The sequence below is a fragment of the Centruroides vittatus genome, unplaced genomic scaffold (assembly GCF_030686945.1).
Source record: "Centruroides vittatus isolate TY-2023 unplaced genomic scaffold, ASM3068694v2 contig_375, whole genome shotgun sequence".
NCBI lineage: Eukaryota > Metazoa > Arthropoda > Arachnida > Scorpiones > Buthidae > Centruroides > Centruroides vittatus.
The window spans coordinates 907,490-926,146 of NW_027122197.1; the positions used below are offsets into that span (position 1 = coordinate 907,490).

General features: G+C 27.4%; 1 protein-coding gene across 1 annotated transcript in view; it reads left to right on the top strand.

Annotated features, from left to right (window-relative positions):
- LOC136975558 (uncharacterized) overlaps positions 1–18,225 on the top strand; it is a 54,292-nt gene extending 36,067 nt beyond the window's left edge. The window contains exon 20 of the mRNA XM_067270636.1: positions 17,448–18,225. Coding sequence (XP_067126737.1) covers positions 17,448–18,069 — 622 coding nt within the window. The 3' untranslated portion in view covers positions 18,070–18,225. The remainder of the gene's footprint in view (positions 1–17,447) is intronic.
- Positions 18,226–18,657: the final 432 nt, after the last annotated feature.

Here is an 18,657-nt window from a genome sequence, read left to right on the forward strand (position 1 = left end):
ATATTAGAATGATTTTCACAGCTGCATGTGCTATATCCATGTACTATTGTGTATGCATATCATTACACAAAGATGTATCCATATCTTTGGATCCTTACATGATAGGAAAATTTTAAAGTGATTTCTGAAATCGGGAGGATTTATTTTTAATGAGAATCACCTATTTTAATGCCAGAGATATAACAATAACCGTGCGATAGTACTCAAGGAGCACAAGTATAACATCAGAAAAAGTTCCAATGCCACGGTACTATCCTAAATGGCTCAGACCGAAAGCTCTGTAGTTAAATGGGATGAAGCGGACATTATCAAACCCGTGAGCTCCCCAACGTTAGCAAGGACCGCTGAGAAAATAGAGATTTACAAAAGCAAACTAGAAGGGGCGTGTATAAATGCGAGGGACGCTGAAGGCCTTCCATCGGCCTGGAAGTATATGCTTAAAAACTCTGCAAGGAACTCTTAATTTACATGCTTATTTTATGGTTATGCATTAGTTTTAGTTGATACTTGTATTTAGGAGTTTTTCTGAGTTTATTTTTAATTTTTATTTTATTCCTTGTTTTTGATTTTATACAATATTCGTTTATTATTTATCATTTTTTAATCCATTGTCAATTTTTTTTTAAATTTAAATATTTGTATTCGATCCTCTGGAACGGAACTGTTCCATTTGTCGGTTTATTTAACCTGATGATGGCCTATGGAATAGGTCGAAAACGTTTGTTTTAAATTAAACTTTCTCAGCAACGATAAAGGTGTTAGATTATTATTTATTAAGAAATATCTAAAAACAAAGTTCTAAACTTAAATATATTCTTTTAAACCAGTTTGTTTATTTTCATTCTTTATACAAGAATATAAAATATAAACATATTACACAAAGAAAATTTTTGTTTACAATTTAAAAATAATCTCAAACTTATTTAACTGTTGAAATATTAATCATAATATTCTGAAAAGCGGCAGTAGTAGTAGTAATTTTATTATGAATGAAAGCCGATTATTTTCTTTGTAAATCTTGAATAATAACAATATATGAATATTTTAAAACATCTGGAATTTTTAAAAGTTTTTAGAATATAAAAATTTGGTTTTATTGCAAGGAATAAAATTAATAAGATAAAATAATAAACAAAAATGAAATAGTTTATTTACTGTATTTATTTAATAAAAAGACTTTTTATATATATAAAATTCTTTTAGAAAAAGTAAAGAAAAATAAACATCAGATTATTTTATGCTTTTATTATAAATTTTATTACCGGAAAAGAATTATTGATTTATTTTGAAATATAACGAAACACGTATGATATACTTATCCGAAAAGTTAATATTATTTTAATAATATACATTTAAATATCATAAAAATATAAAGAAAACATGTTCCATTTTTTTGGTAGCTTATACAAATAAAAATTGAAAAGATTGTTTACATGAACAAAAGTTTTCATAAAATTTACTATCAAAATAATTAATAACTGTTTTTGTTTTATTTATAAAATTACTTTAGTATTTACGTAAATAAATATTTTATAGAAATTAAGCAATTATTAATTTTCTTATTGTAAAATTGTTTACACAATTAAATCAGACATTAAAACAAAATCAGAATCCAGGAGTATTCAAAAAATTAATTATAATGATCGCTTGTAGTCAATTTTCAATGTATCGATCATTAAATGAATTATAATGATTAAAAGAAATCAATTATAATGATCATAAATGCATTTCTCATTTCGATATACACGGAATAAAATATCTTTTACCTCAAAATCTTCATTATAGACTTACCATTTCTTATATAATTTTTGAGAAAATCCATTACAAAAGTAAATAGAATTGCAAAATTTACAATTCTGTTTACTTTTGTAATGGATTTTCTATTTTAACAGATTTAAACACATATTTTCAAGACTAATTTTCTAAAAAATTAGTCTTGAAAATAAGTGCGAAAGGTATTTTCTTTCAGTTTAAATCATTTAATTCTAACTTATCGTTGTATTGAGTAGTTAAATACCAGTAATGAAAATATTTATAACATTTTCCAAGTTGATAATAAATCGAGTGCATCATTCATGTTAATTATATTATCTAATCCAGCTACATAAATGTATATATTTACACGTATGTAAATTCCATTTTAATTCCAGCATTTTCCATTAGAATAAGATTTTCCAATTAATAGTAATATTTGTGTTACAAATCTATTGTGTTAAAGTGTTGTTTAATCTTAATTACATGCATTATTATAATATTGTGAAATCCTTTTGTTTATACTTTTATCATTTATTTTAAATTAAAGTTGTTTTTTTTAATTAATTACTATTTTTACACTTAATTTAAAGTTTATAGGCTTAATTTATATTTTTTCTCATAAAATGTTAATTTTATATTTTAAACTTTATTTAATTGCAAATAATCTTAACACAATAGATCATGATCATATTACATAACATATGGTTAATTATTTTACTCAACAATGAAGTTGATTAAATGTTCTGGAAGGAAAATATAATCATCAAAAAACCTTTTTTAATCCTTGTTTTTAAAGATAAATTATTAGGCTAAGTTAATTTATTCTCAATTTACGTTGTGGGCTAGAAGCATTATTTAATAAGATAAATTTTTGTTGTAGTCTGATTTATTTTAAATAGTGAAAGTTAAAAATAACAATTTATTATTTTTAAATTAATTTTTTAAGTAGAAACTGTAACAAATAAGTCAAACCTGCTATAAAATGCCACCTTCATACAGTGCCAATCAATGCTCGTGGATGGATCTTCCTTAATTACCAAATGTTACATAACGAATTCCTTTTGCATCAAAAAGGACTCTGTTATCATGAAATCTTGTGACTTTCAAACTCTTAAATCTCAAATTTGTGTTTAGATCTCAATACTTTAAATCATTTTTATTGTAGTAGAAGTTTTTCTGGTTTAATGCCACACACGATTTAGTGCTAATTTCAAAAATGAATAAGTGGAGGGTGTGATATTGAGGTTTGGCAGTTTTATAGATAGTCATTAAAAATGTTGTTGTAAATTAACAAGAAGTATACTACTGCTGTCCAAAATTAAAGCAAAAAACACAGTAACCTGTGTAAAATCAGCACCACGAAACACAAGTAGCCGAAACGTACGTGTTATATAAATCAGAAAAGTGCCGTCCTGTCATGCAAATGAAGCACGATAGCAGCACACCTGTGCAACAAAATATAATGCAATATATACAGCAAAATCATTTCTGACAAATAGTCATCTGCTAGTGGTGACTTTTTCTCCAAGTATTTTACATATTTGTACCTGAAAGTATGGCAGATAATCAAATCTTTTCTTAGAGCCACTAACAGTGAGGAATGGTTTCCAATGTGTTAGTAACTTATCAGGTGTGTCTCAAAGAAGGCATTTGGACGCTTCGTTGCAACGGTGTTCATTTCTACAATTTTGCTGCGTACATTTGTGTGTGTTGCTTTAATTTTGGACACAAATGTATGAAATATATATGAAGACAGAAAAGTATTTGACCTACTGTATTCTATTAAAATAATATCTCATTCTAAATAATGTTTATTATTTATGTTTTTTTTAATAATGGCTCTCTACTAAATGAACTGAATTAGTTTTATTTATTAAATTTCTGAAGTACAGTAGAGCATCAATTATCCGACTTAATTGGGGACTGGGGTTGGTCGGATAACCGAAAAGTATGAAAAAATACATTATTAGTATAGTGTATTAGGCCTGGTTTAAATACTAGCCTCCCTTTCATGGTCGAGCCAGTGCTGCCAGCTAAAACATGCAAAAATTTAACAAAAATAATATTAAAGTAGCCAAGACATAACCAAATATTGTAGCGCCACATCATTAGCGGACATTTGAATTTGCCGACTAGAATGTGGTTGGTTAACCGATAAGTTGGTTAATTGGGGGTTGGATAATCGATGCTCTACTGTAATATTATTTGGAAAATATAAAAATAAATTGATTACAAATTTTAAGAATATTGTAATTCTTCAGACGTCTGAAGATTTATTATTATTCTTTTTAAGATACATTCCTAATGTAATGGCTAAATGAATCTCATTAGTAAAGGATTAAGAATATTTTTATAGTAATTTAGTTATTAGATAAGATTAGCAGTAGTATAATCAATAAAGTCTTAAATTACTATAAATTTATTTTCTCAAACTAAAATAGTTTATACATAAAATATTCTTTATTTATAGCACAATAAAAATTAAAGACTTTAATTTCATTGAATAGAGATTTAAAAAAATTATAAATCCGCAGTTTTGATCATACAAATTAATATAATATATTTATGCCAAAGAAACTACCAGATTATTTATTTGTCTGTGGCAGGACTAATTTAATGATTAGACTAATCATTAAATTAGCCTTGTTACAGCCCAATAAAAAGTCTAGCAGTTCGTTTGGTGTTAGTAATTGAATCAGGATGATGTACGTGTTGTTAGATAATTTAATATATTTAGAAAGTTTGATTTTCATTTTCACAAATTTTCAAATGTAATACAAGTTTATATTCAAATACAATGTCTGTTAAATTTTCTGTTATAGATGTATTACCTATATCAGAAAATTTGGCTGAGTGGATAAAACCATATAACACAGGTGTTGGTCATGGATTTGTATCTCATTAATGGGTATCTTCGTGGAATTTTCCAGGTGTCTTGACTTGTCTAACACTCAAAAAGGGGTAAATTTCCTTAAAATTTCTCTTGGGAGGCACAATCCCTTGGCAGATCACCCATATCTTACGTTGCTTTATACCATCAGATTGTTGTTGGATTAGACTTCCAATAAGAGAAAATTTAACAGACATTGGATGGATATTACATGAACAGTATTCACATAAATTTGAATCTGTAAGTATTTTAAAACAAAAACTATTAATATGCTGATTATCAAAATCAAAGCTTCGCTCGTTTAGCATTACAAATTAACCCAATTAATGTTTGTTATGTTAATTGAGTTTTTTGTGATTTTAATGATTTCGTAATGCCCACATTTGTATTATTTCTGTTATAGAATTTTTATTTGAGTGTATACAAATATAATACATATATAACACTGTGTAAATATAAAATAAATATTTAATAAGTTCAATTATCTTTTGTAATGTATATATTCAAGAATATTGATTTGACTGTTTACATTTTATTATTTAGACATACAATTCGCTGACTAACTTATAATCAGCAAGTTTAATTCAATTTTGATTTTTACTTTTCCTATAATTCATTGTTGCATATTTATGAATTAGATCAGTTACATAATTCTGTTGATTTTTCAAAACATAATTTCCCTTGATACAGTTTTAATACACCAAGAAGTGAGGAACAAGGTCTGACATATTTGGAAGGACCACCCCAAAAACTCTTGCGTTTTTTTGACCTGTCAGATTCGATTCTGGGTTTCCAGAACAATAGGCTGCCACCTTAATTACTTGGCCATCCGGCCATCAAATATTAAATATATCTGTAATCATTTCAGGTATAAATTCAAATGGTATAAAAACATGAAAATTATAATGATAAAATATACGTTGACAATTCTCTCAAAATACTGTGAACTAATATAAATTTAATGCATGTTTTTTAAATATATAAATCATAAACTAATGAAGTGGATCTTCTGATAAAGTCATTAATTATTCAAATACATTATATAAATTTCTCATTGCGCCTTAATTCAATTCAATTCAAAGTTTATTTATCATATAAGGCTTTCGCCTGTTACAAGGACGTGATTAACATATACAGGATATATGTCCTTCATCATTAGAAGTTTTTCTATATATATAATGAACGTTAGTTATCTAATATGTAGTACATTGATTAGTATTTAACACTGTATTGTTTATTCATACGTTGCTTTGTTTAATTATATAGTTTAAAGATAGTATTGATGTTTGCTAAGTCAAGGAACTTATACATATCCGTTTCATTAGAACAATTGATTAGACGACCAATATCTGATTGTTGAATAATACAATTTTCGCTGCAGTTTTCACATAGAATATGAAATTTGGATAATGTCTTACTACAGCTTGGGCATTTGGTATGAGAGTATTCTAAAAATTCATTGTTTAAATTTATCCAGTTTTTATTTAGTCTTAGCTGTATAAAAAACTTTTTAACATTAAATGAAAGATTCGTCAACATATAGCTATTGTTTGATGGGTAATTTAAAATTATTTTATACCAGCTTGTATTATTTCGTTTCTGTATGTCGTCAATATCTTGGACAATAGAGTTTTCCATTACTCTTTGTATTAATAGTTTATTTTGCTGTTCACTGATGTATGACTGATCCATAAATAGACTCATAGAAAAACTGTATGTGTTAAATATCTTCGAAAGACGTACTATCCAATTCCGTTTTAAATCAGTGATCTTTGATTTTTGATATAGCACATTCAGTAATTTTGTAGTTAGGTCATCAGTGTTTATAATTTTTTGTAGAAATTTTATGTACCTTTTTATTAATATGGTGTTTAGTTTATATCTACTCAGTTCCATTCTTAGAGCGCTTCCTGGTATATTATATTCTAATTGGAAAATTTTGCGGATAAAAGTATTTTGTATTTTTTCGAATTCGTTGAATTTACCTGTAGACCAGATAGGAGATGCATAACACATCGAGTTAACGATAATTGAATTAAAGAGTTGAAAATGAGTTTTCAGATTCTTGATTTTAGCTTTACAGAGTAACACTATCAGATTATTTATTAAATTTTTTGCCTTTGTTATTGAGCTTTTATATTGTTTGTCAAAAGATAAATTAGGCGTAAATATTATTCCCAAGAATTTAACTTCATTAACAATTTTCACTTCTTCTTTCTTAATATAAAAGCACATATGCTTTTTGGGTAAATTACTGCCATTACGAAAAATCATTATAACTGATTTTTTGGGATTTATTTTAACTTTTAAATTTTCCAAGTATTCAGTTATTTGTTGAATTTTCCTGCGAAGTGCAGCAGCCGTTGGAGCTACTAATACAATGTCGTCTGCGTATGAGATTGAGTGGATGGTTTGGTTATCTATTTGGATGCCATCTTCGTCTCTTAGGAAACATTTATTTAAGTCGAATAGATAAAAGTTAAAAAGGTACGGCGATAAAGGGTCTCCCTGTAATAAACCTCTATAGGTTATGAATGGTGGCCAGACATTATTATCTTGTTTAATGATCGTCACGTATCTCCCAAACAACAAACTTATCATTTTAATCAAGTGTTCGTCTGCTTTATGTTTTATCAATTTATTCTCCAGATCATTTATGCTAATCGAATCGTATGCTTTTTCTAGGTCCAAGAAAAGAGCAAAGACTTTATGTCTTTTCTTGATTAGTTGTATTTGAATTAATGCCATTAAAACGAATAGTGCAGTTTGGGTACCTCCTCTGTCCACAAAGGCATATTGCGTAGTGTTCCTATAGTTATTTGTGGCTGTCCAAGTGTTAAATTTATCCGCTAAAATTGATGTAAATATTTTCCGAAGATTCGATAACAATGCAATAGGTCTGTAGTTTGAAGGTTCATCTCTATGGCCTTTTTTATATATCATTGTAAAAATTAATTCGTTCCATTTATCTGGAATTATGCCTTGATTATAGAATTCATTGAATTGTTTGGTCACATAAGTAATGAGCTCTAGAGGAAATAATTTGATAAGCGAATTGGGCATCTTATCTGGTCCTGGTGTTGATTTGTCTTTTAGTTTTTTAATCCGATTCTGTACTTCCTCCACTTTGATTAATTCTGAATGATTCGTTACTTGTGATAGCTTGTATACCTTTTGAGTTTGATTATAGTTTAACAAATAATTTTTGGAAAATTCTTGGAAATATTTAATCCACTTGTCGTGTTCAATCCTTGTATATGCTCTATAGTCTGATTTCTTTTTGCGAAATCCGTTAATTGTTGACCAGAAAACTCTGGTATCTCTTGATTCTGTTAATATCTTGCTAATATTGGAAAAATACTTCTTCTTTTTTGCTTTAATTAAATTTATATATATACTTTTATTTTGTAAGTATTTCATTAAGGATTCTTTTGTGTTAGTTTTTCTAAAAACTTTTAAACTTTTTTCTTTTTTAATTTTTTGGATATAACATGTATTGTCGTACCAATTACATTTATATATTTGCTTATAGGGCCTTAAACATTTCCCAAATCTGTATTCTTCTAATTTTGTTGTAAGTCTCAGGTAATTCGCAACTGGCTGATTATCCTCCTCTAAAGATAACATATCTTCTATTATCTTTTGGAATTCATTTAACAGTTTCTGTTTATTGTAAGACGGTTTAAAGTCATTACTCAATATATGTTTTTTTTCAATTCTTTTTTCTCTTCTTATATCTTTGTAGTATTTCAACACTAGTTGAATCGGAAAGTGATCCGATAAGTCATTCTCCAGGACTGACAGAGACTCACAGTAATCTATCATACATTCTGAACAAATAACGTAGTCGACCGTCGATTTACCATTTGGGGAGATAAAAGTAAATTCCGCCGGAATATCTCCCTTTAATCTGCCATTCAAAATTAGTAATTGACTATCTTGTACAAAGTCCAGAAGTACTTTACCATCCATGTTTAGCAATTTATCCTTGGATGATCTACTGCCACTAATATTGTCAAAATTCTGAAAAAATTCAGTATCGATGTTTTCTCCAATTCGAGCGTTAAAATCACCACCAATTATCCATTGCTGGACTAAAAAGGACCATCTTTCTATATAATTTTGAACTATACGTAAAACACTTCTCTTATCTAATGATGGTGGAAGATATATCACTATTAGTCCCAAATATAGGTAGTTCCATCTTGATTTAATATTACTATCCACCTTGATAATTGCAACAATAAAGTACTCAGAAATATATTGATAAAGTATGTCCCCCAACCTTTTCTTAATTAGCAAAGAGATCCCTCGTGCAGGACGACCGAATTTACTCTTACGTTGAGCATTACTATTTATGATACTGTGATTTTGTGAGAGAATATTTTTTTCCGCTGAACTTAAGTTTAACATCCACGTTTCTGTGATTCCAATTATATCATTAGAATCTAAGAACTCTCTCACCGAATAATTCTGAAGCTTTCCTCTCAGACCTTGAACATTCCAAAAACTTACTAACAGGTCATAACCATCACTTTCCGACAGTATCTTCTCATTGTCTTTGATTATTCTGTTCAATACTATTAGATCAGCTTCGTTATTATTATTATCACTAGTGTTGTTTGCTACAATGCTCTTACTTTTATCAATATCCTGCTTCAAATCAAATTTATTCATTGCTGTTTCGAAGCTGGATTTATGTTTGGTCCCAAAAAATGACTCAATTGTATAATCTCTCTTGTGTTAGTATCTAAGGTATACATTCGATTATCTTTTATGAAATAGTCGTCTCTTACTAAAATTCTATTCTTTTCTATTTTCTCTAGCTTAATTTTATTTCTTAACTGTTTTCTTCTGATTCTGGATCTTAAACATAGATCTGATGTTATTATTATTTTTTTCATCTTGTCTTCCATTTTCGGTCTCACTGCCCAGAATTTCTTAAGAATTATGTTTCTGTCTTTAACCGAATCCATTATGACTTTTATAATTTGCTTGTTATAGTTATTTTTAAACTGTACAAGACCCTCAATTACTATATTGTTAAGTTCTAAAACATCGTTAGTAAATTTTTTAAACTCTTCTAACACATCCAAAGTTTTAAATGGAAAGTTCAAGATAACCAAATTTTTCTTTGTATTTTTGTTTAACATTTTGTCGAATTCAAATTCCAACATACCTTTTAAATTGGCGTAAGAGTTAGTCTTTTCTTCCAGTGTGTGGATCCTTTGACTAATATTTTTCATTTCTTCCTTAACTTTGATGTTGTCCTTTTTCATGGTGTTGATTTCGGATTTTATTATTTGCATTTCCGTATTTAAGCAATCGAACTTTTCCTGAATCAACTCGTAAATTGATTTAAGTGAATATTTTGACTCCTCGCCATTTTGTAACGCTGGTTCACCTGTCGGTTCGAAGAAGTCTCTAATTGTAGCATTTCTAGAGTTACCAGTAGACTCCTTCGCATATTCTTCTGATAGATATTCTTCTTCCAGTAACTCTACCAATTGATAATTTTCTTCGACTTCTTTCACGTCTTCCTTACGTGGTCTCCCTCGTCCCCTTCTTTGCATAACTGCTTGACTAGACTGCGGGGGGATCGAGGAAGTGGACCGGGATTTGTTTCAATTCCAGCAATCATTAATAAAATTATAATCAATTTCAACGTTAGTAAAACTTTTGAGATACTTATTTTTACTTGATAATTAACACTATTCCTTAGAATATCCATATCTAACTTATTCACAAGGGTTCAACGGAAAAGTCACCAACACGTTCGACGGCTAGACACGCCCCCCATTGCGCCTTAATATAAGTAAAGTTTTACAAATAGATAAAAAATAAAATGATAATTTAGCAAAAAATATTTACGAACTTCGACAGGCAAGAACCAGAAATTATTCAGTCATAAAATATATATAATGTATAAATTATTTATAAAGTATATTCATTTAGTTTAATTCTTAAGTAAAATATATTTTTCTTGTATAATTTATTAATATTAAGGTAGATAAATAGAATTTTAAGATATAAAATATTATCTAAACTACATGTATAAATATTACAAAATAATTTGACAGACTTTCTACATTCTTCTGAGGTTTTTCATTGAATAAATTAATAAAGTTATGTAGTAAATATTTTATTTTAAAAAAAGGACAATTTAAATATTCATTTGAGCGAGATTTAAATTATAAATGATGTGGAATAAAGAGAACTTCGAGAATAAATGCATACATTCTCGAATCTTCAATTCAATACATTTTCTTTGTTAAAACATAAACACAATTACCAATATCTTTATTCTGTTGAAAATTTTCTGTTGTTTGTTCTGTGGTTTATTCATAAAATATTATTTTAATTTGTTTTTATTTTATAATTCTAAATAATTGATATTGCAAAGTAGAGATGTTAATTTATAAAAAGTAATTTATCTATTTAATTTTATAAATTATTATTAGTTAGGATAAACAGCATATAATTATTTAAAAATTGATAAGGAATTGTACAGTATAATAAATTACTGGAATAAAATAAAAAGTGTACTTATTGATGTGAAAAGTTCCTAAAATGATGGAGTAACCTTACTGGGACAGACCTTTCTTTGTAGGCTGCTTTTGGAATTCAACAGACTTCAATTCTCCCTGCAGCTACACCTCTACTGGAACTGCTGCCGTGTAAATCACAATCCCATTTACATAATAGTAGACAATTAAACATTGTAAACTTGACATTCATCATGCTCTATATAAAAACTGTATAATGAATTGTAGAAAAAAAAATTAAAAGTTCACTTATAAATTTTTTTATCAGTTAATAATAATAGTAATAAAAAGAGTTTTAATTATTTGCACATTAAGATTTTTATCAAAAGCTTCAAAAAATTTATTTAAATAAATATTTAATTAATTAAATTTACTAATAAGATATTTCTACCGCTATATTTCTGTGTATTTTAATATTAAAGATTCATTCTGTACAAAATAAACACAATTAAAAAAATATTTGCGTCGTCATTTGAATAAAATCCGTTTCATAAACGATATGTTATTTTGATGTTATGAAAAGATTGTTTATTACAAATACAGTATTTAAGAAAATTGACTAGAAACATCCCTTAGAGTATTGAGCTGCAAACACTGTTTACTTAATGTCTGCAGAATTATCAGAGATCTAATGCCAAAGTAATTATATCTACTTTCATTACTAGTCTTTATTTTTCTTTTATTATTTTATATGACATAATTTATTCCAATTAATTACTTATTATTCTGACGTTATTAATCTTTAATAATCTAGAATCATTAAAACGTAATAATCTTCAATACCAGACAGCATTATTTGTAATGTAAATAAGATTTAATTCTTTTACCTCTGCATCCTTACTGTTTTACTTTTTTGTTTCTGTCTACTTGGACAAGTTTATTAATAGGACTTATTACACTGGTGTAGTTTCTGATTAACAAAGAGAGGAAATTTTAGTCAAAAGTCAAAACAAAATATCAGGTGAAAATAAAGATATTTTTTTTGTTTTTTAACTAAGACTTCATCTCTTTTCTAATCAGAAACTATACCAGTATAAGCAGGCTTGCCGTAAGCGGGCGTGCAAGGCGTGCACCGCACGCGGGCGGCACATCCAGGGGGCGGCAAATTGGTATTGTTGGCAAGCTCAGCATAGGTAGTCGTAGTTAAACAGGGGCTGCATAATCGGTATTGCACATGGGTGCTCAACAGCTAGCGGTGCTGCTGAGTATAAGTTCTATTAATAAACAAGGTCCAAGTAGATAATACAGAAACAAAAAAGTAAATGAGATTTATTTATATTGAATTTCTTATACAAATTTTAAGAACGATATCATGAATTACTTAAGATCTTATATGTGTGTTAGATATAGGGTTCTATACAATTCAATGTATCCACACCAAATTTCGTACAAATATTCTTTGACACCATAGAAAAAATATTGTGGAGGTTCCCACCCCTCTTAACTTAAGCTTGGCAATTTTTTTTTGTTTTGCGGTTTATTATTGTAAATACATGGTTCAATAAATGTACATTTTAGTTACCAAGACCGTTACTTTTATCACCCTCTTCCAACCCAACTCTTCACCAATCCCCACATCCTCAAAAACCCGAGCATATGGAGCTTATAAGAATGAGAATGAAACGTGATTATTCCGGAAATTCTAGTATATTTTGCATTAAAGAATGATCTTTATTTTATATCTTCATTTAATAAATGTATCCAAAACTACAAAAAAGCATGTTAAATCAGCTTCTTGTTATATATTCAAGTAATTTCAGTTATTAAAATTAATTTATTAAATTCATATACTCAACGAATTTTAATATATAATATTTATGTTACGAGTGAAATAAAAATAATTTCATTTATACATTAACAAATAATAAATAAAATAAAGTTTAATTAAATGTGTTTAAATGTTTTATTGCATTAATTTATCATATAAAAGTAAAATTAACAGAAAAATAATATCTTTTAACGAGTTCTAACTAAGCGGGATTAACAGTGACTTAATTGCCGTTAATCCTCCTTCATAATTCTTGATTTATAAGAAAAATAATTTATTTCGTAGAATTGTGCGCTTTATTACATAATACGAATGTTAACTTTGTACGAAAAACAAAAAAACATGCAATAACATTGCTAAGAAAGTTTCATGATTTATTCAAGAAAACCTCGAAACACCGTACTAATTAATTACTGTAATTATCTTCAGAAAATAAATTTAAAATATGGAGAAGCATTTTTCTTATTTGAGTTTCTATAACAGAGTATGAATACTGGGAATTTTGTTATTACGTAAAGAAATTGATAGTTAAAATAATAAAAATATCTAATTTTTATCCTTGATATCAAAGGTGTGAAAGATCTTTCCATCAATATCAAATGAATACATTATTATTTTAAAATAATTAAATCACAGAATGATGACTATTATATTTAATTAGCCATTTATTGTAAATGACATTTACAAAATTTTCAATATTTAATTTTTGTTACAGACAATAAATGATCTTGGAAGGAGATAACCCGTTAAAGGTTTATAGTTATTTAACGGCCATAATCACAGATTTTTAAGTTAACCAGTTACCATTTACTTTACTTATAGTACACGAATGCTTATTGGTTAGCTTTTCATGATCCTTGGTTGTGAATACAAGCATAAGAGCTACAAATATGTTTGGAAATCTACAGTTATTTATATCTAAAAAAGATTGTATCTGAGGAAATTATCTGCTAATAAGAACACACTATTTGCTTCACTGATAGAGAGAAGTATGTATGCTTCATATATTTTGCAAAGTGTATTTGTATCTAAACAAATACACACCAACGAAACCCGATGATATAAGTAACAACACACCCAACAGCCGAAAGTGAACGGGTGCTGTTGGGTGTGTTGTATTTGTATCTTTTTTGTCGTTAACATGCATTTGATGTCTTGTCTTTTTATTTGTCATGTATCTATATATACTGTTTTTTTGACACTTAGCAAAGTTAAATGTAATAAGATTTGGTGCCAAAATGTATAACTAACTGATTTATTAGAGTCCAAATTGATAAAATGTCTGCTTTAAGTCTGTATATATTATTAAATTCTGAATAATACTGTAAGCTTATTTGAATCATCCTGTATACGATCCGGTGGAAGTCGGCATTCTGCTTTAAGTCATAGTTTTACTAAAGATGATTTAAAGAAACAGTACTTTGAAAATTTTAATTAATACAAAGCAATTATTATATTAGCTAGAGATAAAATTAAATTTTTAGCATACTGAAAGCATTCTTTATATAAATTCTAGCTTAAGAAGGTAATGCATTTATTATATATTACGTTGCTTACTATTGTAGTAAAAATGTTGTTACATGAATAATTTTATTTAGAATTTAGACAAAATCTTGTTTATTAGAATCATTTCTCCATTTCTAGAAGACAAGCTTTTACTTTGTAGAATGTATAATTTGTTTCTGATGAATTGATGAATATTACTGCATAAAAATAGAACTTTCTTATAAAGTTATTAGCATTTCAAATGTAATACATATTTAATCTAATAATATATATTTTGAATTTTACATATTTTCTGAATTTATAAATTCTTATTTTATTTTTATATTTCTGATTTTATATGTTTTTTTAATGAAAACTTCTAGAATACATTTATATGCATTTTGACAGAAAGATTCTCTCATTTGAAATGCTTTTCATTATTTATTTAATTTAGAAATAAAAATTAGAAATTTTGCTAAATTTCTAATTTCTGTTTAGTTTTATAAAAGGTAAGATTTAGTAAATAAATCAAGCTTAAATTTAGAGGCTTACCAGCGGCCAAGTGGATAAAATTGCCAAACACTGGTAGTTAGCATAGCTTTGCTCCTGCTGAACGGAGCAAACCTATGCTACACGCGGAGTTTTCCAATTTTTCTTCATGTGTCTTGCATCTAAATAGGAACCAGTTTCCCATAGAAGATTGATCCTCATTGGCAGAATGCCCTCTTGTTGTGTTGCCTCACTCCACCAATCCAATCTTAAGTCAAAAGTACTGCTATTTATTTAGCACATTTGGAAAGTTTCCCTATTCAGAATGAAGCAGTTTTATATAATAAACAAGTTTATTACAAAAAAATGCTTTATTCTGAAGGTGGAATCTATTTTTAACCTTTAAACTGTGCAGGATGCATGATTTATTTACTTAAACTTGCCATAAGAGGAACTGTTTTGAAATCATTACGGTCTTTTGTTCTTTTTACATTATAGTATATTATCAAAATTGATTTGAATATAAACAATAAACTTATATGTAGTACAAGTGTATGATTATATTCAGTTTTATATGCGGTTACATTGTTCATTAAGTATTCACTCCTAATAAAGAAGTCGGGATAATGGAAAACAGTTCAAGCATCAGCCCACTGCTCTGGGGAACCAAAGATCAAATCCATGCAGTCAAAAGTCTTCGGGAATTTTTTGGGATAGACTATTTTGTCCGTGTGATTACAGAAATTAATATTTAAAATGGTACTGTATGGCTGTTATCATATAAGAGGAAATTAGAAGTAGGTTTGTGTATAATCTAATAAGACTGTTATATAGATGTAAAGAGTGTTTAATTTTTTTTTATTTAGTTATTAGAAAATATATATTTATGGTCATGAGATGATATACAGCATATTCAGAGGATAGAGAGAGGGTCTCATGTGCAAAATAATTCTAAAATTTAGTAAGATAATCATGGGCATCTGCAGAAAATTTTCCAGTGAGGACAAATTTTGGAGACAAATAATTACATTGATAAATTTTTATTTAATTATTTAATATTTTGGTTTTTTCACAAGTAGATTATAAAATATAGTATTGCATCAATACAAAAAGGCAGACAAAATCTTGATCACTTTTATGATTATAATTTTTGGAATTTTTTACCGGATCCAAGGGAGCAAATGTTCTGTTTATCTTATCCCTTTTGTGGATGCCCACAAAGATAATCTATAAACAGTTACAAAAGATTAATTTTCAATTTAAATTTGTATAGTAAATAACGATTATTATAATTTTTTTCATCAAAAGTTCAAACAAAATTTTTGTCTAGATACAAATTCTATTTATCTTCAAATTTTTTACAGTTTGAATCTTATTTTATCGCCTCTATTCACACATTTAGATAGAAGATATATATATATATATATATGCCTAAAATCTATCTTTTTTGCAAGACAGGCATGAGATAGAAAGATAAATATACATCCATCTTCATATTTAAAGATTCAGTCTTTGGAATTCTCTTTCAGCATCCTCTTATATATCATATCTAGTTTAAATCTACCTTTTGGTTTAGTGTATATATAATACATTTATAAGTATTGTATAGAATAAAATAAATTTTTATAAGTAAAAATTTAAATAAATTTAGAAAATAATTATTTTCAAAGTAAAACTTTGTACACAAGGTGAAAAAGCTGTACATTAGTATTACTTTATTCCAATTGTTATTAATTTTCTTCTAATTAAAAGTAACTCACTGAATTTATAATGTTAGCTTTTGTTTAATGGTTACTTTAATTGCATTTAAATAGGATTTTTTTTTTTTCTCAATCAAATGTGTCGTATATATTTTTAACAGCTTTTAAATGATCTTCACATTTAATTTTAATTAATCTACTCAAAAATTTTATTTTTCTTATTTCAGTAATTAAATAGTAATTTTTTTCCATCAATATTTTCTCTACATTAATAATTATTAACTCACTTAATGTATAAGTTTAAAATAATCTTATCTAATTAGAAAAACAAATGATAATTACTCCAAAATAATAATTACGTTTTTATAATAATTAATTCTAAGCACAATAAACCATCATAATAATCATTTAATGGCAATTTATGCTTGGAATTTTGTAATTAAATAGCAATTAAATTGCAGAAAATGAATATTTTGCATTTTATCTGACGAAATTTATCCAAAACCATTTTATAAGTCTCATTTCACAATGTTTCTTGTTTCATAAGCTGATAAAATACATCACTAGAAGGCAAATGCAGCAGAAAATTAAATGATACCAGAAGTAAATTAGCCAATGAAGATCTATTATTTGCAACAATACAGTTAAACTGTTTAAAATGATAGTTTTTGTGTTTTCTTTTTTTTTTAAAGTTGGAAGAATTAAATGTTAAATTGAGTAATAAATTTTATAAATTTTCTTTTTATATAAGAAAAAGTAAGAATAAGTGAAATTTCTAAGTGAATATATTTATTTCTAGTTTTTCTTTCTTTCAGGGAGCACATGAATGAGTTGGATCTGCTGTATTCTCAATTAATGAAGAGATTGGCGGACGTGTCATCACCGATCAAAGTTTTCGGAGGTTTGGCGGCAAGTAAATTCGGCAAAGAGGGAACCGGTAGAGAAATTTCAAAGGTGTCGAACGACGAGATCTTCTCCTCCTTATCTTTGCAGTGTATTAATTTAGCAGACAACAATGATAAAGTAAAAGCAGGTAACCAAACTTTGTGTGATATTCATCAATATTCTTCAGTAGAAGGATCCATTATTGAACATGATAATACTCCAGAAGTAATTATTCCTTCTACAAATTGTCCATCTACAACAGAAAGTTGTGTCTTTGTAAGAGAACAAAAGTTTATTCCAACTCTCTCTCATTCCAAATGTATTAGTGCCTCTCTATTGCATAGCAGTGTGGAACAGGAAGACGGCCAGTGTCATTATTGTAATGAATTTAGATTAACAAAAAAGGTCATTAGCGATAAAGATGCACGAGGACCTGTTGATGCAAATCTTTCAACACAATTAAAAGGAAATGCCGTTTCCGAAAACCAACAATTAGGAGAAGCCGAAATCGAGACAGTATCATCCAGTGATGATGCCAATAAACAATCTTAATACAATTTATAAACTCAAGATAATGCTGTATATACAAGTAAATTACATTTTTACTTTTTTTAGTAATTCCTGTTTTAAAATATAACATAATCGAATTATATCTGTATAGAAATTTTCATTTGAATGAATTAAAATTTCAGAAAATATTAATTTAGTTTTAAAACAGAGAAGTCTTTTTTTACTGATGAAATTAAATTTATCATGTAAAGTAATTTTTGTTTTCAAAACATTCAATTCCTAATTGAGTTTGCTGAGTTAAAATGAATTATTTATCATCGATCATAGAAGAATATGCTTCGGAAGTTTTCACAATTCCAGAGTTTAATGTTCTTTTCTACTTTTAAACCGTTTCCCCGTTTGAGTAATGACTTGAAACATTGATTTACTGATAATTAGGTCATCGGAAATCAACACGTTTCAAGCTGGAAATCAAGAAGAAGAAGAAGAATTTTTACTTAAGGATTAAACTCCTCCATGTTTTAAACAGTTGATTATTTTTATAGTGTCCACTGTATTATTTATAACACGGAGTATAACTTATTTACATATATTATTTTATTAGTAAAACGTTTGAACAATTATTTAAAG